General features: G+C 43.2%; 3 protein-coding genes across 8 annotated transcripts in view; 1 reads left to right on the top strand and 2 right to left on the bottom strand.

The window, feature by feature from the left end:
* pigs (GAS2-like protein pickled eggs) overlaps nt 1-22,563 on the top strand; it is a 79,041-nt gene extending 56,478 nt beyond the window's left edge. For all 6 annotated transcript variants that reach the window (XM_089473259.1, XM_089473256.1, XM_018016402.2 and 3 more), the window contains 7 exons: nt 11,744-11,940; nt 12,901-13,019; nt 13,089-13,375; nt 16,470-16,577; nt 17,705-17,895; nt 19,620-20,227; nt 20,307-22,563. In XM_089473259.1, coding sequence (XP_089329385.1) covers nt 11,744-11,940; nt 12,901-13,019; nt 13,089-13,375; nt 16,470-16,577; nt 17,705-17,895; nt 19,620-20,227; nt 20,307-21,541 — 2,745 coding nt within the window. In that variant the 3' untranslated portion in view covers nt 21,542-22,563. The remainder of the gene's footprint in view (nt 1-11,743; nt 11,941-12,900; nt 13,020-13,088; nt 13,376-16,469; nt 16,578-17,704; nt 17,896-19,619; nt 20,228-20,306) is intronic.
* On the bottom strand, nt 4,010-7,910 carry LOC149267895 (uncharacterized). The gene has a single exon (XM_089473718.1). The coding sequence runs from the start codon at nt 7,799-7,801 to the stop codon at nt 4,931-4,933; it is 2,871 nt and encodes a 956-aa protein (XP_089329844.1). The 5' UTR covers nt 7,802-7,910; the 3' UTR covers nt 4,010-4,930.
* A 1,921-nt stretch (nt 22,564-24,484) lies between the features above and the next one.
* Nucleotides 24,485-25,534, bottom strand: LOC108619725 (calcyclin-binding protein). Its single transcript, XM_018016468.2, has 3 exons — nt 25,374-25,534; nt 25,143-25,309; nt 24,485-25,066 (listed from the first exon to the last, which is right to left on the bottom strand). Exons 1-3 carry the CDS (start codon nt 25,386-25,388, stop codon nt 24,571-24,573), a joined length of 678 nt encoding a protein of 225 aa, XP_017871957.1. The 5' UTR covers nt 25,389-25,534; the 3' UTR covers nt 24,485-24,570.
* Between the last annotated feature and the right edge of the window lie 6 nt (nt 25,535-25,540).

The raw sequence follows: 25,540 nt of genomic DNA on the forward strand, positions 1-25,540 counted from the left end.
CGGAAAAGAGTCGAAAAAAAAAACAACAACAAAAAATCAAACTCAAACTAATATCAGCGAAACGAGAAACCAGTTCACTTTGGTTTAGTTGTTGTTTCTTTTTGGCGACGGCGGCGACTTTGTCTTGTTAGCTATGTAGAGCACAGTTAGGCTTAGTATATATTGTATGTAGTATAGATACGAATCAGCCCATTCAGGTTGTATCTAGAGACACTTTTGAACACAATCGAACTGCAATTGAAAGCGTCTCGTTTTCTTTTTATTCATTTGCAGCTATCAAGTTTATTACTCGAAAACGAATATTCTATCTATTTCAAGATCGCTACTATTGATAATGCCAACATCAGTTTGAGTACCATGGGTATTATTTTAGGCAAATTGTTGATCAGTGTCACCATCCAGCTAGATTCGAATCATTATTGAATGTGATTAACATCAGCATTGATACTATCATTATATATTGGCTATCCCCACCATTTTTGCTATAGTTTTTATTAACATATTCAGCTTCCGCACTCTCATTACTATCATTCCTAACAATTTCATTAATATTTTTTTTGTCATTATTATCCCGGCGATTATCATCTTCAATTTCGTCCATCTCATCGGCATTAGTATCATTATAATTATTATTATAATTATCACGCTTAAACAGTATTATTATGACGGCACTTTTCATTGTTCTTAGTATCACTTTTATTAGATCTGTTAGCATAATCATGATTATAGCTTGCATCATTATTATAGTCATTGCCAATATCGATAACATTGTTCTTTAATCTATAATTTTGCATTCTTTTATTATCATTATTATTAGTATTATCATTACAATCCATCAGTTATACTAATACCTACTAGAGATTCAAAAGATCGGGAGACTAATTAATTCCTTTTGATCGATCATATAAATATACTCGAGAACTGTTTTTTGGAATCCGATAAATTTATATACATATTTAATTTAGCATTTTTCATTAATCATTATTATAAGCATAATCCATCAATTATTAACAGCATCATCACTACATACTAGAGATTCAAGAAATCTGGATTACTTCTTTTGGATGGATCTGATAGATATCGCGCGCATACTCGGGATCTACTTTTGGAAGTTGATAAATTAACTTATTATTTAATTATATTAATTTTGCATTTTTAATTATCATTCTTATTAGCATCATTAGCCATAAATTATCAACATTATCATTATTAACACATTCAAATACTACAGATTCAAGAAATACGGAGACTGATTTGGCTTGATCAGATCAATATCGCTCGCATACTCGAAAACTGTTTTATGGAACACGATTTATTTACATATGAATATTGTAACGGATACTGTAATTCGAAATAAAACTCTAATGTCGTTTGCTATCAGAGACGATGTGATAAGAAAACCCATTGTATAGAGTTGATGTTTATTTTTTGTTTCGTAGCCATGTTTGCCCCCACCCCCAAGTGTTTCCAGAGTTGTGTGAGAAATGGCCCCACAGATCATTGACGCTGGCTCGGCTGCAGCTGAGAATTCCCACCGACTGGCAAGCTCGTATCAATTACCAATTGCATATCTGCAGTTATGCCCACACACACACATGCACATGCACATGCACATGCGCATAAGTATCTCTTGATGCTGACTATCGATCAGTGATCTCATCTCATCGGTCTTTTAGCCATGGTCGTTTCCCACACCTGAGCGAGCGAGAGCGGGCAACAAACTTTGGCAAACAAAACGCCTTCTATGGCATTATGGAAATACCGTTAGCATTTGCCAAAAAAAACAGAAAAGGAAGATGGAAGATGGAAAAAATAACAGAAACAACAACAACAACAGCAACTCCAATCAAATTCATAAGTTTCTATAACCAAGATCAAAAGTGGGCCCCGAGCAGGTGATCGACGTAACCAACACACAAATCTCTATGAGCAACTGTTGCTGCCGCTGTTGCCGCTGCTGTTGCTGTTGTTGTTGTTGCAACAATCATTTGGCAGCGATCTATCATTGCCAACTGTCCAAAAGCAGAAAGAGCGAGCGAGGGAGATATACGACACGGCTTGGCTAGTTAGTTGGCTACGAGGAAGTTGTCCATGAGAACCTTGAACCCCAAAAGACAACAATCAGTTGTTGTTGTAGCTGCTGATGTTGTTGTTGTTGCTGTCGTCGCGGTCTTTGAAATATGATTTTGAATGGAACAGCGTGGACAGTTTCTTATTTTGATTGAGTTGAAAACAACAAAAAGGCATTATATATATCTCTCTCTTTCTCTCCCTCACTCTCGCTCTATATATATGTATATACATACATATGTGTGTGTGGGTGTATCTGGACAATCGGTGGCAAGTCCAATTCACTCCACTAGACTTGGCTTTTTCAGCTGCCACGCCCCTGCCCGCTGCCAACACAATGCAAATTTTTTTTATTTTTAATTTTCTTGTTATTTAATTCGTTAGAAAAAAATTGTTGAATTGTTGAAAAAAAAAAACAACAAAAATGAAACGGTTGACGGCAAATCCGCTTAGGCGTTGGCCAAATCAACGGCCCACACACACACACACACACACACACACACACACACACAGACACACATATACATGTGCTTGGTTGCTGTGTGTCCGTGTGTGCAGTCGGCTATGCCTCGCATGGCATTTGCAGGGTATAGCGCAATTATAGCTGGCGCATATCCTCAGGCTGTGCTGTCAATACCCTGCACATGCAGGCTGTCTGGCATATAGGGTAGTTTGACTTTATGTTGAAAATGAAGCAAGTGCCTGTAATTCTATCTAAAGCGAAACTAGACACAGTTGAAGCCAAGACTAAGAGACATGTGCATCTATATACAATATACCCTAACTTTGAGTTACCTATATAATTTATACATATTTATACTTATTTATAATCTATTATACATCTTCAGTTACATATAGACTGCTCTACTATATTCAGCCCACTTTTGTTGTAACTATTGTTTAGGGTATTTCCTTTGACTTTTCAGCTAATTTATTATATATATTTTATATACCGCATTTTTTTGATATATTTTTTTTCAGTTGCGTTGATTTGGGTGCCGTTTGTTTTTTTTATTTATTTATTTTATTTTTATTTTTTTTTTTTTTTGCAATGTCATTTTGTATTATAATTTTTGTTCGACTCGCATTTTTGTATTTTTTTTTTCTTCACGCGCTTTGCGGAAGCAAAAAACTGTTATAGGCATTACATAGACACCATACGTACGTACATATATATCTATATATATATATATATATGAGTTTTTTTTTTTGCAATTGCCTTTTACCTAATGTTATTAACGTCATATTGACACACATTTGAGCAGAAAGGCAAAGAAATGAAAAAAAAAAAAAAAATGTGAAAAAAACTAAGAGGCAAAGCGAAAAATCTAAGCTAATTACGTGACAGTTGCCTCTGTCTGTCTGTCTGGCTGTCGTACCTGTCTTTGCCTCCCTTGGCCCACCCACTTGGCGTCTTAGCAACTCAAGTCGCACCTACTGCCTCTTGCTTGGTTGCTTGCCCCATTGCTGGGGCGCGTGTTGCAACATCTTTGGCGCTTCCTTAACGGCTTTCGCTCTCTTTTTCACTTTTGCCATCTTTTGCTTTTCTTTTTCTTTCATTTGTTGCTGTTGTTGTTGTTGTTGTTGTATTTTTACCTGCACACATGTCACGTACGCGCGCCATGTTGCATGCAACGCGCAGCTGCTGCATCGACTTGGCCCACATTGCATCAAAGTGTCAAGTCAAAGTCACGTTTATATTGCATCGACACCTGTCAAACAAACGTCCGAAAATCCACGCCCCCTACCGCCCCCCACGCCCCTCAGCTGCGAGGCCTCTGACCCCATGTGGCACAGCAAAGCAAAGCTGAGACGCGCCAACTTTGTAGAGCTTAAGCTGAAAAGAAAAGAACCAACTACAGCCAGAACACTGAATACATATGGAAGAGGCATACGTATAGAAACTAGGAGATATATGAAATGGATCTAAACCAAAATATTTGTAGAGTACATTCTTCAAATTGTTTTGAATATTTATTCATTGTTCCCAGGATGTGTTACAGAGGCTTATAGCATGTGAGTGAGTGAGTGTGCGTGTGTGTGTGTGTGCTTGTGTGGGTGTAACGTATATAGACTTTGTGCGTTTCAGCTTGCTGCAGAACGGGATTCCTTGTGTTTAATACATAGTTAAGTCTAAGTTTGTTCCATATTTGGTAAGGCGTGGCTTGGCTTGATATTTTTTGGTTGTGATTTGATATGATTCGATCATTTGATTCAGTATTTGGTTAAGTTACTTTAATATTTAGATAAGTTTTATGATATTCAGTCTGGTTTTAGTTTGCTTAATATTTATATCAATTTTAGTTTTTATGATATTATTTAAAGCGAGGCTTTAGTGTGTTTAATGTTTAGTTAAGTTTTCGTTTGCTTGATATTTGCATCAATTTTTGGTTTTATGATAGATCGATTTTTTTTATGTTTAATATTTAGATATTTATTTATTTATTTATGTTTAATATTTTAGGTTATATGATATTAAGTCAGTTTTAGTTCTAGTTTGCTTGATAGTTGGATATGTTTTAGGTTCTATGACAGGCAGTCATTTTGAAGTTTGTTTAATATTTAGATTAGTTTTAGTTTGTATGATTTTATTTTCATACAATTGTAGTATTTGATGTGCTTGAGTTGGACTCCCCGAGTTCGAGTTCCCTGAGTTCGACTTCCTTGAGTTAATATTTGTAATCATATCTAGTTAGGCTTTAGCTTGCATGATATTTGTGTGACTTCCTTGAGAGTCTGTGCAAAATGTGAGTTAGCTTTGAGTTTGTATATGATATTTTTTTGATGGGTTGTTATTCGCGTACAGCTGTACAGTGTGACTTCCTTGAGTCTGTGCAAATTGTGAGGTTAGTTTGAAAATTCAGTTAGTTTTCTGTGTGTAGGAGGAGCAGTTTTTCTTTGGAGGTGGCACGGGGTGTTCTTCGTCATCCTCCTCGTCATCCTCCTCGTCATCCTCCTCGTCATCCTCTTCGTCATCCTCCTCATCATCCTCCTCATCATCCTCCTCATCATCTTCATCATCATCTTCATCGCCAGCATTGACAGCATTGGCAGCATTGACAGCGGCTTTCTTATTCTCCTTATTCGAGACCACGGATTCGGCGGAGGAATCGTCAGAGTTAGAGGTCTCAGGCCTCTGCAGGAAATAGTGTAGCTGCGTCTGCTCACGCTGCTTGGTTTGGACCTGCGGCTTCTGGTACTTCATAGTGGAAGAGAGGCCCACACCGGCCACAGCAATGCCCGAATCGTTTTTCGGCATCATGCCCGAATTCTGGCCAGTGGTCTCCATTTGCTCATTTGCAGACGATGGCATTGTGAGATCCAAGCGAGTGCTCTCCAAGAATCCCGATTCATTGGCTGTGGAGTTCTGCGATGATGTTTTTGGGGGCTTGTAGACAAACGGATCGTCGCTGTCGCTGTCGCTGTCGCTGTTGCTTGGCGACATCTCAACATCCATGTCGGTGTCATTCAGCGAGCTGCCCATGGCGGATTCAATGCGCTTGATCTTCTGCTCAATGCCCGCCAGCTCTGCGTTCAGACGCGTGCTCTCGCGGCTGGTGCAGGGCTGCTCCAAGCGGCTGTTGATGCACATCATGCGCATCTGCAGCTGATCCAGGGCCTCTCTCAGATCCCTTTTGATTTTGTTCATGCTATTGATAAGCGAGGTGCGGTCAGCGTCGGACAGAAGCTTGGCAGGCGCGCGCCGAGCTCCAGACGATGACTTGCGCCCAGTGCCGGTCCCAGTTCCGGTCCCGGTCCCGGCTTGAGCTGCGGCCCCATTCGAAGGCATGCTTAGAGGCAGCTGCCTGGCGCTGGTCTGCGGTATATCAATGCGACGCTGTGCGGGCATCTGTGGCCCATCCATGGGCTCAAAGTCAAATTGTGTATCGGTGCTTTGCTTGACGCGTTTGCCATCCCTGCGGTCAACATTCTCGTCGGTGGCCTTCTTCTTCCCATTGATCGACATGTGCTCCAGAGTGTCACTGAGCGAGGAGCTCGAGCTAGCGCTTGATATGGTGCTCGGCTGTGGCTTTGGGCTGGGGATGATATTCATGTCGGTACCCAGATTCATAAGCTTGCGACGAACCTGAGCACGCTCTGCATGCAGCTTCATGGCCAATTCGCTGCTGCATGGTGCATCGAGACGCCTTTCGATAATGGCCAGACGACTGGTCAGGTAGCTCTTCGTATTTTTACGTCTCATTTGTTCGCGAGCCTGAAATCCAGGCTGCCTCATCTGGATGTGCGTCACGGTACGGGCTACATGGACCCGGGGCGCTATATCGGCCATCTGGCACGTAAAGGTCTGCGGCGATGTGAGGGACATCTTAGCCTGGGCCATAACAAAGGCATGAGACCGTGCACGATCCTGAGCATCGGCCAGAATTTGATTGTAATTTCTTTTCAGAGCCTGGATCCGGGCGTCTGACAGAGCTTTGGCTTTGGCCTGAGCCTCAGCCGCTGCCTGGGCCTCAGCCGCTGCCTGGGCCTCAGCTGCTGCCTGGGACTCAGCCGCTGCCTGGATCTCAACCGCTGCCAGGGCCTCAGCCGCAGCCTGGGCCTTGGCTTTAGCTTTAGCCAGAGCTCGAGCTTGAGCACGAGTCCGGGCTTCAGGATGAACGTGAGCATGAGCTAAGGCCTGAATGGGCTGGGCGTGGTCACTGTCATCAAATCCTCCTCCTGCTGTTGCATCCACCTGAGCCTGGCCATCGTTCGCACGACGCTGACGCCTGCGTGTAGCTTGAAACTGTGATTGCAATGATTCCGGTGAATCCAGCGATGCCTTGCTGGAATCGCTTTCCGAATACTCACAGGTCGACGACGAGTCGACCGGCGAATCCGGCTTGGCCGCAGCCGGAGCCATGCCCTGGCCACAGCCCTCCGATTCGACGGGCGAGTCCGATTGTGGAGCCCGGCCGTGCGGCACAGTGATGGTGAGGCCACCGCCGAGTGGAGTGAGCTCGGGCTTTGGCTGAACTTCCACTAGTTCCGTGTCATCCGATCCGGTCGATGACGTGTCGGAGGAATCGTCAGCCTCCTGGCGATCGTCTACGTTGGGCTTAGCTTCATCCATTTTCGCAGCTTCTGCTCCAAACTGGGTTCTCAATATGCTGACACTGCGTTCGATGCTGTCTATCAATGCCAGCTCCACGGAGTGATCGGGCTTGGTCTTCGTTGGTTGCGGCACGTCCGTCATATCGGTGGGGGAGTTCATGTAATGGGTGGATAACTTATAGTTGGTTTTTTGATCGACAATATTGGTATTTGATATAGGATATGGTTGGATCGTATCCAGATCCGTATTATTATGACAGAAACGTTTGGCCTGTGACATTTCCGTACATGATGGCTTGCGTTTGTTGTATGAAGTCAGTGAATGTATGTAAAGCGGACGCCATGTCGAATTGCGCATTCGCTGCATACGCAATTCGCGTGCGTAATATTTCACGAAACGCATACATAGGAGGCCCACTCGGAGCTGCAAGGGGCGAGACAGCAGATGGGCCGCTGGCACGCGAATGCAATAATGCACGAAATATTCCATATACTGGCCAATCGGAAAATTTAGCTGATACTGCAGCACAGGATTGTTCGCCAACTCATGGATGGCCGTCAGCAGCGAGCTGGTGGTCGGATACCTGTACAAATTGGCTATTGCCAGGCCTGCGCGAGACAGCGATTGGTCGCTGTTAAGTGCGTGAGCATTTTGGCTAACCATCAACGGATTCATTGCAATGTTTCGTATTTATCTTATTGAATGCCAAATGAAACGTTATAAAACACAATTGAATTCACCGGAAAACAAAAAAATTGAGTCGAGAAAATAAATTGTATTTTAGACTTACTTGAGCACACGAACTGATTCGAGCAGAGCTTCAAACAAAAAGACAGGATGTGGCTTTCAGGAAATAGCTTGTCAGAAGCAGTTTGATTATCGATAGTCTGCTGTTGCTTGTCTGTCGCCTAGGATTCTATGAAATTGTTCAACACTGATTCGCCGAATTACAAATAAGCAGAAACATTGTGCACGTGAATATATGTATGGTTGAAAGTGCCGCAATTTCCTGTAGCTGTTGCAGCGTCTGCTCTAAAACGCCTTTGCCGCACTCTCCAACATTGCATTTGCATTGCGATAGTCCGAGTTTAGCTCTATAATAGAAGCTCATCTCTAGAAAGTAAGCAGGACAGCAATGCAGTGGCCCAAGTTTGGGGCATAGCTGCTGCACTCTTCCCAATCGCTATCGATGGCATGGACAGGTGTCAACGTTGCCCAACACTGGCTTAATCAAATCATCAAACACTGGCACGTGCCGCGCCATGGCACAATTGATTGTCAGATGAGATGGCATAATAACAATTTCCATGTGCCTCGTGTCGAGGCTTTCGAAAGTGAAAATCTGACGTGGCTTAGCATTGGCAATGCCACCAACAACAACAACAACAACAGCAGCAGCAGCAGCAGCAACAACAACAACGAGAAGAGAAGCAGCAACAGCGAGCGATCTCGGCGCATCTATTTGAATTTTGAATTTTGTCGTCTCCGGCTCTAGTCGAAACTCCAATGAGCTACCTGCATGGGATTTGCCGATGCGCTGACTCAGCTCCAATATGCAAAGCAATAAATTTGAATTGTGCATCGCATTTGGCCAGCACAAGGCCAGATGCCCGTGGATGCCGTGGGTAGCGCAGCGAAGATGCAGACAGACCTATTTAACGCCTCGAGCCATCAAAGTGCATCGTGGGCGTCGCTGTCTCTCCCTCTGTCTGCTGGCTGCTGCCCCTTGCCTTTCGCGCATTCAATGATAAGAGCTGCAGCAGACGCCGGCACGAAGAATGGACAGACGCAGACTCAGGCAAGACGACTAGCGAATGCTCTCGATGCAAATGATCCAGCGAGGCAGAGGCAAAGGCAGAGCCAAGGAGGGGCTTACATACACATATAATCATTGATATAATGTCAGGTGCGTTCCTAGCTAGCATCGAAGCTTCTTACAGATCCATTCGAAGTTCTTAATTCGTAGTAGTTCCCGACGGCGCAATCTAAGAACTTTTCGAAAGAGCGTTTCGGTTCCAGATTTTCCTTCAGTAAAACGCTTGCCTATCGTGGCCAAGAACAGTTAGAAGTCACCGGCAGCCATACCATAGTTATATGTACAGTAGAATCCGGTTATAACGACTCCGCTTATAGCGTCTGTACGGTTATAGCGACGAAACTCTGGTCCCCATAAACGAGGATACTATACTAGAGACTAGATACTATATACTATATACTATATACTATATACTATATACTATATACTATATACTATATACTATATACTATATACTATATACTATATACTATATACTATATACTATATACTATATACTATATACTATATACTATATACTATATACTATATACTATATACTATATACTATATACTATATACTATATACTATATACTATATACTATATACTATATACTATATACTATATACTATATACTATATACTATATACTATATACTATATACTATATACTATATACTATATACTATATACTATACACTATATACTATATACTATATACTATGTACTATATACTATATACTATATACTATATACTATATACTATATACTATATACTATATACTATATACTATATACTATATACTATATACTATATACTATATACTATATACTATATACTATATACTATATACTATATACTGTATACTGTATACTATATACTGTATACTATATACTATATATATTCCACATAGAATTGCTCATCGTAATTGCATTCCTAATTAAATTCAGCTTTTCAAATTGTTTGACTGTCTGACCACACCCACAGCTATTGGCAGACGTCAGCAGCTGTCGTTGTTGACCTTAAATGGACTTAGGGTATTATCTCTCGCTCTCTCTCTTCCTCTCTATAAATATATACATATTTATGCATATATATATATAATGAAACGGTGAAACAATAAACACCAAATAAAGCACTTTGAATGCAGTTTGCGGCGATAGCCATAAAAAAAAAAAGATTTAAGAAAAGCAAAAAAAAAAAAAGATAATAAATAAATAATAAGCGAGAGAGAGAGAGAAAGATGGATATATTGAAATTGTTAAAATATTAAATTATTACAAAAATGTGCATAAATGAATATGGAATGATGTATGTAAATGGAAATGGAATGGGAAACTGAATAGGAATGGGAAATGATAATGATAATGGAAATGCATGACACGTCGTTTCCATTTGCCGCCTTTCGTCGTGCTGCAGCAGCGCCACCAAATTGCATCCCAATTGAGTTGATGATGCTGCGCGCATCGATCGCAGCAGATCAGATTGCAGTTCATTATTTTTGGAGGCGACGCTGTGACATCAGCTCGAAAACTCAACTCATTGCATATGGATTGGATTCAGGCTATGAAATGGCAAGCAACAGGCTGAAGCAGGCGTGGCACAGCCCAGAGGGTATAAATATTCTTTATATAATGTATTATATAATATAGAAGCCGTTTATAACGACTCCGCTTATAACGTCCGTACGGTTATAGCATCTTCCGACCGTCGCTGTCGGTCCCTTGAGCGCATTTCTCTAATATATATTATAGATAATATAATCTCGCTCATGTGACCTACTTATACATTCAACTATGATATGATACTCCCCAATTGCTTTTAGATCGCTTTATTCTCAGCATTATATCGTAATTGGGGCGTTGAGTTGCGTAAATCCAAGAATCTGTTGTCAGTAGGCACGGCATATAATAAACAGAAGTAGGCGTGGCAGGCATCATATACCTGGGTCTATCAATTTATCATATTGCATATATCCATATCTCTATCTATATAATATTTGACCTGAATCGACTATAATCAATGTTTTGAATTAGCAAATCTTGAGCTTTTATATATGTATATAGATATTTCCGATATTTCCCCCATTTTCCCCACTCTTCCAAAGGAACATCTAGGAGGAATTCTACAGTATTCCAGCTCAGCTAGCTCCGACTCGCCATCGCTATCTCTCTATGTTCTATACTCAACGCAGCTAGACTAATTAGTGGCCCAAAAGCATCTAGGCCCATTCACAAATTGTGCTGTTTCTCTGCCTCTCTCTCTCTCTCTCTCTCTCTCTCTCTTTCTCTCTCTCTCTCTCTCTCTCTCTCTCTCTGTGTCTGCCCAAATGACTGATGAGTGACGAGTGTTTGCAATTGGAATTAGTTTGCCTCGCAGCAGCAAATTTTTCATTTTCATTTTCACTTCTTTTCATTTGCTTTTCTAATTAATTATGCATAAGATTGCGGCGCCATCAATTCGAATGATGCAGCGCCTCTCCTGTGGAGGTATGGATGCGGCGCAGGCGGCTCGATTGTCGCGCGTATACCCTGTACTTGGCGCAGGGGCGCGGCATGGGGTGTAGTCGGCTGGCCCCGTTGGCTAGCTGTATGATCTTAAAAAAAAAAAAAATAAATAAGAACAAAAAAAAGTCAGCGAATTCTGCGCTAAATTCTTGAGACGCTTAAAAATAAACTTTTTGCTAGATTTTTGTCGCGCTTTAAAAAACCCGAGGAAAATATCGCTGTTTCTTTAGGCGACTTTCACTTGGTTATCCCATTGTTGTTGTTGTTGCTGCTGTCTAATTTATTGTTGTTGTGCTCTTTAATTTGTTTTCAGCACGCAAATTATGTGCGACAAGCAGCCGAGGACTATTTGGCCCGCCGACAGGCGCGCAACAAATCAATGACACGCTCCATGACTTCCGGCTTGGCCGGACCGATCCTCGCCCTGGGCAACGTCTACTATCTGCCCGCAGCCAAGAGCGGCACATTCTTTGCGCGCGACAATGTCTCCAATTTCATAACCTGGTGCAGGTGAGTCCAGCTAAAATATTCTAAGTTAATTGTAGTTCTAAGAAAACAAGTTTATATAAAAATATCTGTAGAATATTGTAGATCAGCAATCGATCAACATTTGAGCAAGTGATAAGTGATCCTTCAAGAGTATATATTCTTTTAAATCACTTGATAATTCAGAATTATAAGTTTTCAGCTGTTTCTAGCTTTGTGAACCATGATCACCAGTTGCTGATCATTAAAGACTCAGAAGAACAATATCTTAACTGCGCAAACACCGTTACCTGATCACCGTCACTACTCATTGATCAATGATCATTGTTAAGTGATGACTGTGCTATGCCTATTGATATCTACTGATCGCCCTCTAGCTGTTCACTGATTTTCACTGACTGATCACTGTTCCATGATATCGGATGAATGCCAGCAATCAACTGGTATCTCACTGCTAACTAATCACTTCTAAATGATCACTGATCATTTCCAACATCTTACTAATCGCTGATCACTCGTAAGGAATTACCCAACACTGATCATAGTTCACATATCACTTGCTGAGCTGCTACTACAAATCACTGCTAAATGTTAGCTGATCACTGCCCATTGCTGACTGATCACTGAATAGTCACTGCTAATTGATAAATATGCACTGATCACCGTCAACTTCTCAGTGCTCGCTGATCACGCTTAACTAATCCTGCATCATTGATCACCCAACACTGATCACAGTTAACATATCATCTGCTACTCTAAATCACTGCTAAATGTCAACTGTTATCTGATCACTGATCGTTTATCACTGATCTCTATTCACTGCCCCCTCTGAGTGATCACTGATCACTGTTTACTCCTGAATAATCACTGATCATTACTAACTGATCAGAGCTGATCACAGATCACTACCCTCTGCCAACTGATTGACAGTTGAGTCAATGGCAAGTGAAACGCACTGCTCAAACGTCGTTTGTCATTTTGCAGAAAGAGCCTGAAGATCATCGAGTGCCTATTGTTCGAAACGGACGATCTGATCATGCGCAAGAACGAGAAGCATGTGATACTCTGCCTGCTGGAGGTGGCCAGACGTGGCGCCAAGTTTGGTAAGTCTCAAAAGAAACATGATCAATGCTGATCGCTAGATATATATGGGTGTGTATGTCTATCGATAGGCATGCTAGCGCCGATGCTTGTGCAAATGGAGCGACAAATCGATCGCGAAATCGCGGCCGATAACAAAGCCAACGGCGTCGGCTGTGGCACACAGACAAACAACGGCTGCTCGGAGAGCGGCACTCAAACGGAGGCGCCACCTATCGGCGATGAGTGTGTGGCCAACGAGACGGATCTGTACGACAGCGATACAGAGAACGAGGATGAGAACGACAAGGATCCGATGCTGATGTACGGACCCCAGCCACAGATCATAACCAACGATCTGAAGAGCCTCGACGAGATGGTAAGTGCAGATCCGAATCCGCTAGCCCTAATTGCGACTACTGTTTGCAGTCAGCTGCCAACTTGCTTTTCCACACATTTCTCCTCAATAACTCCTCTAGCCATAAGTGTGAGTGTGTGTGTGTGTGGGTTCAGTGGGTCTATGTTTTCTCTTTTATTTATTTTTTTTTTTTTAGTCGCCGCGGACCTCACGACTTTTTGTTATTGTTGTGTTTTCATAGCTACTCTTCTCATGTCCATTTTTAGCCACGGCTAAGTTTCCAGTTTCAAACTTGGGCAAAACAAATCAAAAGCAGCCAACAGCAGCCCCAACAACAACAACAACAACAACAAAGAAAAACTATGCGAGTTGTCGAAACAAATGCAATGGATAATTGCTTTCGACGATTTTGCCGAAAAACGTATATGTACGTTGCCTAGCCAGCTATCCAAAAAGAAATAATCTAGTGCTTGCCCAGGCAAGTCGTGATCTTTGCTTCTCCCCAGAGCTCCAAACTTGAGCTCGACCAACTGTGTGCTCCACTAGCTCCACATAATACTGCTGCGAAATTCCCCAAATAGCATATGTTCGATCAGGCTTCTGATTGCAAAATATCAATGGATAGTTTGTGAATCAAGACGCCAATCGATATTTATCGATCGATAATAGCACCAGCTTAAAATGCTGTATCAGGCTTGAGCAAACAAAATATATTATATTATATATTATATTACATATTATATTATATATTATATAATATATTATTGATAAACATATAGAATTAATCAATATTTATCGATTATTGAAGGCAGCTCTTATCAATAAGAGCTTCAGCTTATGTAGATTTCCTGCATGCTCAATCAAGTCTACATAGCATTTCTAATCAGAAATTTAATAAGTTTATAACTAATGAGCGATAAACTTATCGATTATCTCAACCACTAGAGAACTATAGATATATAATCGAATACTTAAATAGAATTATATTTATATTTCCTTATCAACACTCCCCCTAACTCCCTCTCTCTCTCTTTGTGTGCCTGCTTTATGGTCCTCTTATCGATATTTCCGCACTGATTGATTTATCGTTTATCGCTGGCAAAATATTCAAAGCATTTCAATGCGTCGATTGGTGCGACGCGATTGGCAACGCTTATGTCACGGCAGCTCAACATATTGTTAATTAATTTGACAAGATGTTCGAGGCGTTTCATTGCCGCCCCGTTCCATGCCCGTTCCGTTTCGTATCGTTTCCATTTCGTTGCGCTGGCTGTGTGCTGCCGGGTGGCGCCAGCTGTGCCAACAGCAATTACAACAATCGCCAATTGCCAATGGTAATTGCAAGTGTGACTGCCAGCAACATGCGACGACAGCAACATGCAGCAGCAGCAACATGCAACAAGGATTGAGGAGTCAGTCAGAGCAGGCCAAGCCAGCCAGGCCAGGCCAGGCCAGGCCAAGGCAAAATATCGGAAAACTAATGAAAAGCCAAAGCCAAACATTTCCTCACGCCGCCAGCGAGCACTGACAACAATGCCTGCCTGGCTGCCTGGCTGCCTGGCTGAGTTGCCTCTCCTCACGTCTCCTGCATCGACAGCTGCTCGATGGATGGATAAATCGTTGCGCATTTATTGGACGCAACATGGACATGAACGTGCTGCCAAAACATTGTCAGGCAAACACAGCAACACAGCAGCAACAGCAACTGCAACAGCAACAACATCCAAGTCTGCCCCGGCGGGCGGACATGCTCAATGGAACGAGCGCCTCTGTCGGATCTTGGCAGCGCGATCACTCAGCCAGCCAATCAATTTGTTTGCAGCAACAGCAACAGCACAAGCAACAGCAACAGCCACAGCCACAGCTACAGCGGCAGCCAAATCAGCAAATAGCCTCAACAACTTGTCGAAAATCAAATGATGTGCCACCACGACAGCAGCAGCAGGAGCAACAGCAGCAACAGCAACAGCAGCAGCAGCAGCAACTGTTGCAAACCAGCCACGAATCATTTGTCGCTGCCGTTTGGCACGTCCGCGTCGTCAACATTGTTGTTGTTGCTGTTGCTGCTGCTGTTGTTGTTGTTGCTGTTGTTGCTGTGTTGTGGCTGCAATTTATGGCTTAGGCCAGGATCACAGCGCCAGCTAATCTTGCATGCGTCACAGTCACGCTGTGGCTCTACCGCAACCTACCTACCTCAACCCCTCTCCAGTTCCCCAACCTCACTCGCCCCTCCCCGTCCGCTGCCCATCGGCTGGCCTGGTCGCCTTGTCAATTGCGAATCTCTGCGCCTGGCTGATCATTTTGCTGGCTTATCGCCATTTGAGATTTATTGTGATGTCGTCTTGCCACAAGCTACGCCCAGACATCCACATCCCAGCCGTTAAGCACCGCCACCCACCTCACCTCCCCTCCCCCACCCCCTGCCGTTGCTGCAACGCATTTGCAGCTGTGGCACAGTTCCCAAAAAAAAAAAAAACACAAGCAGCCAATACAGAAATCTATGAGCCGCAGTTAACTAGCGAAGTTCAAAGGTGCAAATGCGTTTTGTCTGTTTTGCCAGCCCGTAGTGCCACCCCCCCCCCCCCTGTCTCACCACCAGCCCTGCCTGCCTGTGATCCTCCTGAAAGCTGATCTTGCTTTTATGGCACTCGGACTCGTTGCCCTGTCAAAGGCAGCCAGCCCCACGAGCACAGTAGCCAGGCGAAGCTCGCGCAGCTCCCTACAGACACGAGACGTAGCAGAGCCAGTTGCATTTTGGGGCCCAGGTCTGTTGGCCTGGCCTGGGCTGGCTAGGTCTGCCTGGGTCTGGCTCGGTCTGGGCCAGGTCTTTGCTGTTGTTGTTGCTGCTGCTGCTGCTGCTGCTGCTGCTGCACTGTGGCTCTGTGGCTGTTCCGCTCATTTGTTTGATCATTTGTTCGGACAATGGCAGCGCGTGAATTTATGCAGTGAAAAGCGCAGTCCAAACAGTCGTTTGTCGATTTTACCTCGATTGAACTTATGCAATGGCCCAAGGGGTCAGCCCCAGGCTCGACTCCCTCCACACAAGCATACCCCATGCACACACACATACATCTATGGCTACAGTACTGCAGTTGACACAAATTTTTCTTTACAGGTCAGAGATTTGGTGGAGAAGTGCACATGCCCCTCACAGTTTCCCATGGTGCGCGTTTCCGAGGGCAAATATCGCATCGGCGACACCAAAGTCCTCATCTTTGTGCGGGTAAGTTGAATCCAAGGCTGATAAGGCTTTACACTAATCTTGGCTGGCACTAAAAAACTGCTGCTCTCAGCTTGCATTTCAGCTATAAAAAACCTAAACATCAATTACAAAATTTGAATCTGGCTTTACTTTTAGCTAGCCTCCAGTCAAAACTTGTCTTCCGGTTAAATCATTGCTTAGTTTCTAGCTAGGCGTCCAGCTGGCTCTCTGAGTATAGAAATATCTGAGATCTATTTTAATTTCAAGCCAAACTTTTAACTTTATTCGTAGCTTATTTCGTTTTAAAATGAGGGAAACAAAAATGCACAAATAAAGAAGAAGTTTTATACAATTTTTATATAAAACTTTGTTCTTTACGAAAATTCTTGCTTATATTTTGAAGGAGATTTTGTTTTTAAACCAATCTCGCAGAAATCATAGCTCAACTTTCGTTAAGCCTTTGTGTTAAGCTTATGTATAAAATTCTAACCTTGATTCTGATTTAGCCTTTGTAATTGGGTTTTGAGAAACCTGCGGCATCAGATTCTAGCTAAACTTCTTGCTTCACTTGAAACAAAGTTTTCCGCTGAGCTTTTATCCAATAACTTGCCATTAAGTTTTTCGCTAAACTTACCACTAAGCTGTCTGCTAAATTTACATTTTAATGCTAAATGGAACTGTGGAATCATTTTATGCTCGGATCTCTATTAAAAACCGAGTAGATATCTTCCTGTACGACTGTCTGTCCGTCGTTTAGTCTGTCAGTCTGACTGAAGCATAGTCTGTATGTCTATCTGCCCTTCAGTCTGTATATCTATCTGTCCTTCATTCTGTCCGTTCTTCAGTCAGTCCGTCCTTCAGTCAGTCCATCCTTCAGTCTGTCTGTCTATCTGTGCTTTACTCTGTCCATCCTTCATTCTATCTGTCCGCCCATCTCTATGCCTTTCTGCCCATTTATCCATTCTACAAGGCTTTTCTCTGTAATCGATATATTTTTTATCGATCCAGTTCGATATAAATTCTGCTAAATCATACAGATATATGGATTGACATTTCTAGGAGATTATATGTATATTCCCATATGGACGGCTCAGCATCTCTGGCAGCTTCATCTGCTTGGGTCTCACCTTTACCTCTTCTATTTACAGATCTTGCGCTCGCATGTGATGGTGCGCGTGGGCGGAGGCTGGGACACGCTCTCCCATTATCTGGACAAGCACGATCCCTGCCGCTGTCGGGCCCAGCATCGCAGCTCGCTGCAGGCGCGTCTGATGATCCGCAACACGAGCAATTCCGGCAATGGCATTGAGCTGCACAAGGCGCATGTGATATACGAACGGTGAGTGACCCATTCACTAGCAGGTTAATAACTAGCCCAAACACCCCCCTCCCCGCCAGACCCCCTCCGCATTGGCCGCACGATGGGGCTAGATGCATTAAGTCGTTATCGCCCCGCTAATTGCATGCATAAAGCTGGATAATGACGGTGCGAGTGCGTTGCGAGCTCCAGAATCCGCAGCGAGTCGCGCCAAGTGGCCCATTAACAAGCTCCATTAAAGACACACTCGCAGCTAGCTCAGCCGGAGGAGGCGGCGGCGGCTAAAGCGGGGCGTTGCTGTGAATAGTCGTCAAATGCATTCGTTTAGCCATTCATGAATTAACGCGCTCATTCACCAAACGCAAATAGATGCTTATGCAATGCGGCTCCACTCGCCTCCTGCTCCCCGCTCAGAGTCCTGTTGGGCTGTGTGCATCTATCTCGTGGTTGCAGCTGAGCGCAGCCAACTTAACAGGCCCAAACAATTGTTAGCTTTTTAAGCTGACTGTGCTTAAAGCTTTAGCTGTTTAATCTTAAAGCGCAGCCAACTTAACAAGCTTAAAGCATTTGATTATTTAAAATTTCATTTGAAAGTCGCTATTCTGAATACTAGATGAACGTAATTCCCATTAATACTAGCTATATTCTATGGCACAAGGCTGTCATACCACGGCTTCGTTTATTATTGCACTCTGGAGAGATAAGAGCTTTGTATTGCCCACAATCGAGTCCCTATCAATGTGAACCAGAGCCCATAAAGCGTAAATAAGACTCAGCCGGTCTAAATGAGGTCTTCCACATCAGCTATCTATATAGTACTGGGCGAAACTATAGATAATATAAGAGTTTTGGAGTTAATACTTCCTGATGAGTCATAACTCAACCTATTCAACTTCAATTTTTGGATGTACCCATTTGATTTTGGGAAATACCTTTCGGGTTCTTGTGCACACATTCGGCTATCAATTGATATGGAGTTATACAACTTTTTCTAATCTAGTTCTTTGGCTAGTTATCGTTGGATCATTTCTATAGCTAATCAGTGCTCTGATGTTATTGTTATTTTCAATAGTTCCGTTTTGTGTTACGCCAAAAGAGCAATTACAGCTATTTATTTATAGACTTGTAAAATCGATAAGATATCGAAGCGCCGAAGTAAATCTATAGTGAACTAAAAAATAACAATGCACAACGGGTAAACGGCTAGAAAAACCAATAAAAAAAAACCTGCTCTACCCACTGCTGAATACTCTTTCCACATTTGATTAAAAACAAATTTAACTGTGGAGGATTTCGGTTTTGATGTATTGAATTGGATTGAACTCGATACGAATATAGTTTGTAAACGATTTGGCACGCCCATTAGAGTCAATTTTATATAATTTGTCAACTGTCTCTAGAATAGACTATATTTCACGCTGTTAGCTGGAAGGCTGTAAAGCTGTGGATGATAATACAAAGGATTTCCTGATATTTATATATAGATTATTTATAGATTGAGAAACACGCATATATAGATTAAAGAATCTAATCTAATAAGAATCTATCGCAATTTATAGCACCCATCGCTTTTTTTATTGCTCCAATATTTGCCATTGGAGCTATAGGTTATACTTTTACCACATTGGATATACATATATATATATATGTATTTTCATAATATCAAAACTTTTGAATGAACGGACAGCTTGTATCCGTTAAGCTTTTGCCTATCGATTGCTTATGCCATAATCGATTTCTTGCAGCTCACCACCAGCAGCTCGACGCGTGTTATCGAATGGCGCAACTGGTTCCGGTTCTGGTTCCGGTGCCGTTTCACCAGCCGCTGGCGCTGGCGGCACCTCACCCAATGCCAGTCTAGCATCCAATGGCGGCAGCGCCGTCGCCGTGAAGCATCGCAGTCGCAGCCCGACGCCACAGCGCAAGTTCTTGAACCAGACAAACGGATTGGCCCAGACCGGATTGGAGCCGTTGCCGGCGGGCTCGCCCTACATGGCCCGGCGCTCCATGTCGCCCAGTCAGCGGCGCATCAACGATATGCGCAAGAAGCAGAGCTCGCTGGACGGCTACAGCAGCGGACCGAAGTCGCTGCCCGCTGGCTCGGGCGCAGGAGGCGCAGATGGGCAGGAGGAGTCCACATCATCATCGTCGTCATCATCATCGTCGGCGGCAACGGCGGCAACAGTCGCTGCAATCGCCCAGCCCGAGCAGAGCAACAAGTTCGAGAACATCAGCGACAATGGCAGCGAGATCAGTGACGAGGGCTACCGCAGCCTGGGCGTCATCCAGTCGAATGCACAGAAGCGCGAGTCCCTGCACAGTCAGGCCTCCATCGAGGACGCTGAAACGAATGGTGAGTACAGATGGTAGCTCTTGGAGAACTCTCTCTGATCAGCTTGGGACGACTTGAATCTCTTTCATCTCCTCTACAGCGCGTCTCGATCAAACGTCAAGCGACTCGCAGAGCTCGCCCACGGATGAGCACGAGCAGGAGCACGAGCGGGAGCAGGAGCAGGAGCAGGAGCCAGTGCCTGAGGTGGAACTCAAGACGAATTGTGTGCAGGAGGCAGAGCCGGTGCCAGACTACTCCATCTGCGAGCTGGACGGACCCCAATCGCTGCCCGCTGTGCTGCCCTGGCGCAAGACCGCCTGCGCCAGCAAGTTTGAGCAGTCCGGCGTGTTCATTACGGATGATGAGATTACAGTGACCACAGATCCAGCAGAGGCGGTGCCAGTGCCAGTGCCAGTGGGAGTGGCATTGGCAGAGCCAGAGACACAGGCAGAGGCAGGCGGCAACAAGGCGCCGCCGGCAGCGGGTCTCAGCAAGATACCGCGCTCGCCCCTCGCCAGCCGTCGGCGCCGCAGCAGCATCGACAACAGCACCTGCGGCAGCAGCAACGGCGGCAGTCTGCAGGACTTGCACAGCATCAACCGGAAGCAGCCGGTCTATCGGTCGGTGCGTCGCCCGCCGGCCACGCCCAGGCCGAAGGCCTCGCAGCTGCCGCTGGTGCGCGACGTGACCAACACGTGGAGCGGACGCAGTGCACCCCAGAATGGAATCGCCGCTAGCAAGAAGCGGCCCACCATCAATCCGGATACGTTTGCGCCGCCCACTGGCGCAGCCGCTGCGACGTCCACGTCGCCGTCGCCGTCGCCCTTTGAGCGCGGCAGCAAGACGCGCCACTCGCAGATCCTCTACGACAGCAACGGACGGCGGGTGCGCGGCGGCTGCAGCAGCTCGCTGACGACGTCGCCCGTGAAGAACCATGCCGCCTCGCCGCTGGCCCAGCAGCTGCTCGAGGCGGCGAGCAGTTCCAAGAATGATGCACAGATTCTGGAGAAGATGAAGTCGCTGCTCTATCGCTATGCCGCCGGCAATCAACAGAAGCAGCAGCCACAGCAGCAGCAGCGGTCGGGCAATGGCAAGAAGACGCCCGTCTACGAGGACTTCACATCGGCCTGGGTCCACAGCAACGGCAATTTGGAGCGCTCCGAGAGCTGCTCGCCGCCGGCCAAGGCGCGCTCCAAGCGCAGCTCGGCCGCCTCCTCCTGCGGCAGCAACAATTCAGCTGGAGCTGCCGCTGCTGCTGCAGTCATATCGCCACGCAGGGAGCGCGGCCTGTCCAAGATTCCGGCACCAGTGCGTCAGCACACGGAGCTTTATTAACGGCGCGCCAAGGCGCAAGCCAGGCACAGCCCGATCACAGCGAAGCAGGGGCGCCCTAGACCATAACTAAGCTAAAGGAATTGTCCGTCTATATGTCTGGGTGGTTTGTTAGATTGTAGCGAACGCAGCCGTTCCAATAGACCTCAGCAAGCTAACAACATACTCGTCTCTCTCCACACATACATATATATATATGTATATATATATACAAGAATACAGGAATAGGAACTGAAGGAAAGGGAAAAGGAAAATCAATATAAACTGCAACTGCCTCATTAGATCCCCAGGAACTCGGCCAATCCATGCACCAGTGCCAGCAGCAATCATATTCCAGAGTAATCCTTAAGCACGCCACGTCTACTCGCTGTTCTTGCTGAACACTCTCTGCTCTATGCTAAACTCTTACTCCTAACTCTTATCATGTCAGCTTACTCGTTGCTGACACTCGCTGCTTCGTCTCCTTACAACTAACGAGTGGAGGCGGTGTTTAAGAGCTGTACTGCAGCAATGCTTCCATTAGCTTCACGGTCGTCACTCGTTGCATTTCTATCAAGCGAGTGACGAGTGCAGCTAAGCTCTCGTCTCTCTCGTTACTCTCCTGGAAAGTAAATTGATCGCTACTCGTCACATTTCTATCTAGCGAGTAACCAGTAAAGCTTAGCCCTTTTACAGAAGTCAATGACACTCTCTCGTTCTACTCGCTCGTCTAGCAAGTAGAACGAGTCGCTACTCGCGACTCGCCACTCGCTACTCGTCGTGATTGCTTGTGGCCTGCGTGCCGTGCGATGCGTCGAGAACCAAACATTTACAATCCAAAATTGAGACTTTCAAACTACAATTTTAACGTTTCCTCTTCTATATACATATATACGGATTTTTTCGAATAGAACCTAAAGATAAGATAGTTTTTTTTTTGGCATACAAAATCTTAAGGAACTCTGATGCATTGCTCTCGTGATAGATCTTAGAAGCAACAGCAAAGAAAATACAAAAAAAAAAAAAAAATTAAATAAATTTAAAAACATAGAAAGCGCATAATTTTCTAGAAGTTTTACGATTAGTGTACGCACACTCACACACCCACGCTCACGGCATGCTGAGAGTAAGAGAGAGTGGGAGAGAAACAATTTGTAAATAGGAAAAATAATGAGGAAGAAAAGAACTTTTGCCTAATTAATTGGGTTTATGTAATAAAAGGTAACTAATTAGGACTGATTGTAGAGCATGCATGTGTGTACATGTATGCGTATGTGCATGTGCATGTGTATGTGTGTGTGTGTTTATATATGTGTGCGTACTTAATTATTTCCAGCATAGCCTTAAAAAGAAAATGGAAAATTTATTTTTATACGCAAGCCATCAAAGTGAAAAACGAGGGAATAAAATGAGAAAATTTTAAACAAAAACAAAATTACGATTTTACATGACGACGTAAAGGTATACAAACCATAAGAAAGGAGCAGACATAATAAAAAACAACAACATCATAATAATTACAAGCAACAATAATAATAGTTAAAAGCACAGTTGAGCATTAGTTAGGATTGTTAGAGCAGCTGTCGAAGAACTTAATGAATTTTGGTGCTTTACATAGGTCAGGCAAAAACCGAAGATAATTTCCATATTATGCCCCCAAATCAGAACTATATATAGTACATATATAAAGGTCACAAAAAGTTTTCGAATTTTAAGTGTAATGCTTCTTATACTATATATACTCCCCATATAACTAAAAAAAAAAACAAAAAAATAAAACAAAACTTAAGAAAACCCATAACCGAACTATGTAAAAGCCTAATATAATATTTCATTTGACCACAAAATATTAGAATAATTTTAAATATAAATATAATTTTTTTTTTTTTTTTTGCTTTTTGTAATAGCAAAGTTTAGTACGTCGTACCTTTATAAAGCAGCATATAAAAATATATAGCATATATATATATATATAATTTCAAGTCAAGTTTCTGTTAAACAAAATGTATCCAACGCAAACAAACCACATATATATGTATGCGATTATTCTCTGCTATATCTAAGAGCCTAAGCTCATAACTATATATATATAGTTATATATTCAATATATAAAACAAAAACAAGAACAAGAAAAAGAAAACAACATATGTAGATCAAATCGAAACAATAATACTACAAATTTCATTTCAGCAAAATGACAATTTAATTGTTTACACAACACGCACATAACATGAAGATAAAAACAAAAAGATAGAAATCTATCTGACAGATACTTTTGCATATGTTGCTGTGTTGACCTAATGGCAATTTCTTCTTTTCCTCAAGCTCTATTTATGTTCTTCTTTTGGAAATTGATGTAATGCAACACATATACATATATATATATATATATGAAAATGTATTTTAAATACAATTAATTATTATTAAATCATTTAAAAGCAAACTAACTATTACAAATAGATAACGAGAAAAATATCTGTGTGTGTGTAAAGCCACAATATATTGATTTTAATCACAAGAATTTAATAAATATATAAATAAAGTATAAACGATAAAAGAAAACGAAAAACGCACACAATTTCGAGTTTTATTTCACACACCTAATCTGGACGTCAAGTCTAGCATAGCAAATTAGCTGCAGGAAAAAGTCTGACAGGCAACATATTGCTTAATTAGTGGAGCTATTATAGAAACGAACTCGTTGCAACGTATGCGGATACGCATCGTGCTCACCTGTCGTCAAGGTAAATTAGCATGTGCATCTGCAACTAATTAACAATAATCAGGCGAAGAAATTCTCCTGAAATTCAAAAATACGTTAAATGCAAATAGTGCGAATGTCGCAGCACCAAGCTTGGATTACCTCACAGATTCGATAGTCAAATCGGTTGTTATCGCTAGGTTGGTGCAGCACTGGTTCACTGAACAAAAGCGAACTTTGAATGTGAATTCATAAAAGTTAACATGTATTTTTATGGAATATACATATATTTATTGTTTATATACTATTCTTCATTAGAACTCTTCTGTTTTCCTCAACTAATTCTACTACCCTACAGATCTCCCAGACTGCTACTGTCCATACCAAAACGAGCCTTGTCTTGACTCTCGGTCCAAGCCTTGGCAATCATTTGCTTTGTTTTTGAATCGCCGGAGTTGTACATTTTCTTCATAATGTTGACCAATGCACCCTCGGGATTTTCACTATCCTTAGACAACTCGCTATCCTGCTTCTGTTTTAGACGCTTCTGTATGGATGTTAGAACGTCCCAGCTCTTATCTTCCTCGACCTTCTTCAAATAAATAGCAACCATGTCGGTCTTCAGCTTCCGATAACTCTTCTCAACATCGATGGCATAGAGCAGATTGTTGACGGTGAGCCCAAAATCTTTGCCGTTGAGATCGCTCACATACAACTGCATTGAGTTTTCCGTGTAGTGAACTGTGACTGCCTCCTCGGCACAGTTCTGAACGCCGGGCAGCGTTATGAACAGCTTAATAAACTTGGCGCTTTGATCCCAGCCGTAGTCTGTGAGCTCGTGTAGATAGCTGATGGGCATATTTCAGTTTCATTATATGTATATATACATAGGTATATAGTGAAATTAATTTTTGAAATGCTTACCGCTTCGTTTCTGGACCAGCTTTTCGTTCGGCTGCCAGGCGTGCTTTTATCTCTAGGTTAATAATTTCGCGCTCTGCTTCAGCCTTAGCCTGGGTTAACGCGCCTTTTACACGCGCAGTTTTTGCTAGCTCCAACAGTGCAATGCACTCGGCGACTTCGGCCTTTAGCTGTGGCAATTAACACGTTTTTTACATTCAGTTTATTTTAATTCATCACTCTTTGTCTACTTACTTGTTCGACGGGCATTTTCCTTCAAGTTTATAAGAGTCAGGCTCTTACTAAAATTTGTATAACTGAATCGTAGAAACTTCGAGCAATAATGACGCCGGCTTATGGATGTGTCCTCTAAAAATATCGATATTCAGAGAGATGTGCTACAACTCACGATACTTATCACG

The sequence above is a fragment of the Drosophila arizonae genome, chromosome X (genome assembly GCF_054131065.1).
Source record: "Drosophila arizonae isolate 15081-1271.41 chromosome X, UAZ_ARI_1.0, whole genome shotgun sequence".
NCBI lineage: Eukaryota > Metazoa > Arthropoda > Insecta > Diptera > Drosophilidae > Drosophila > Drosophila arizonae.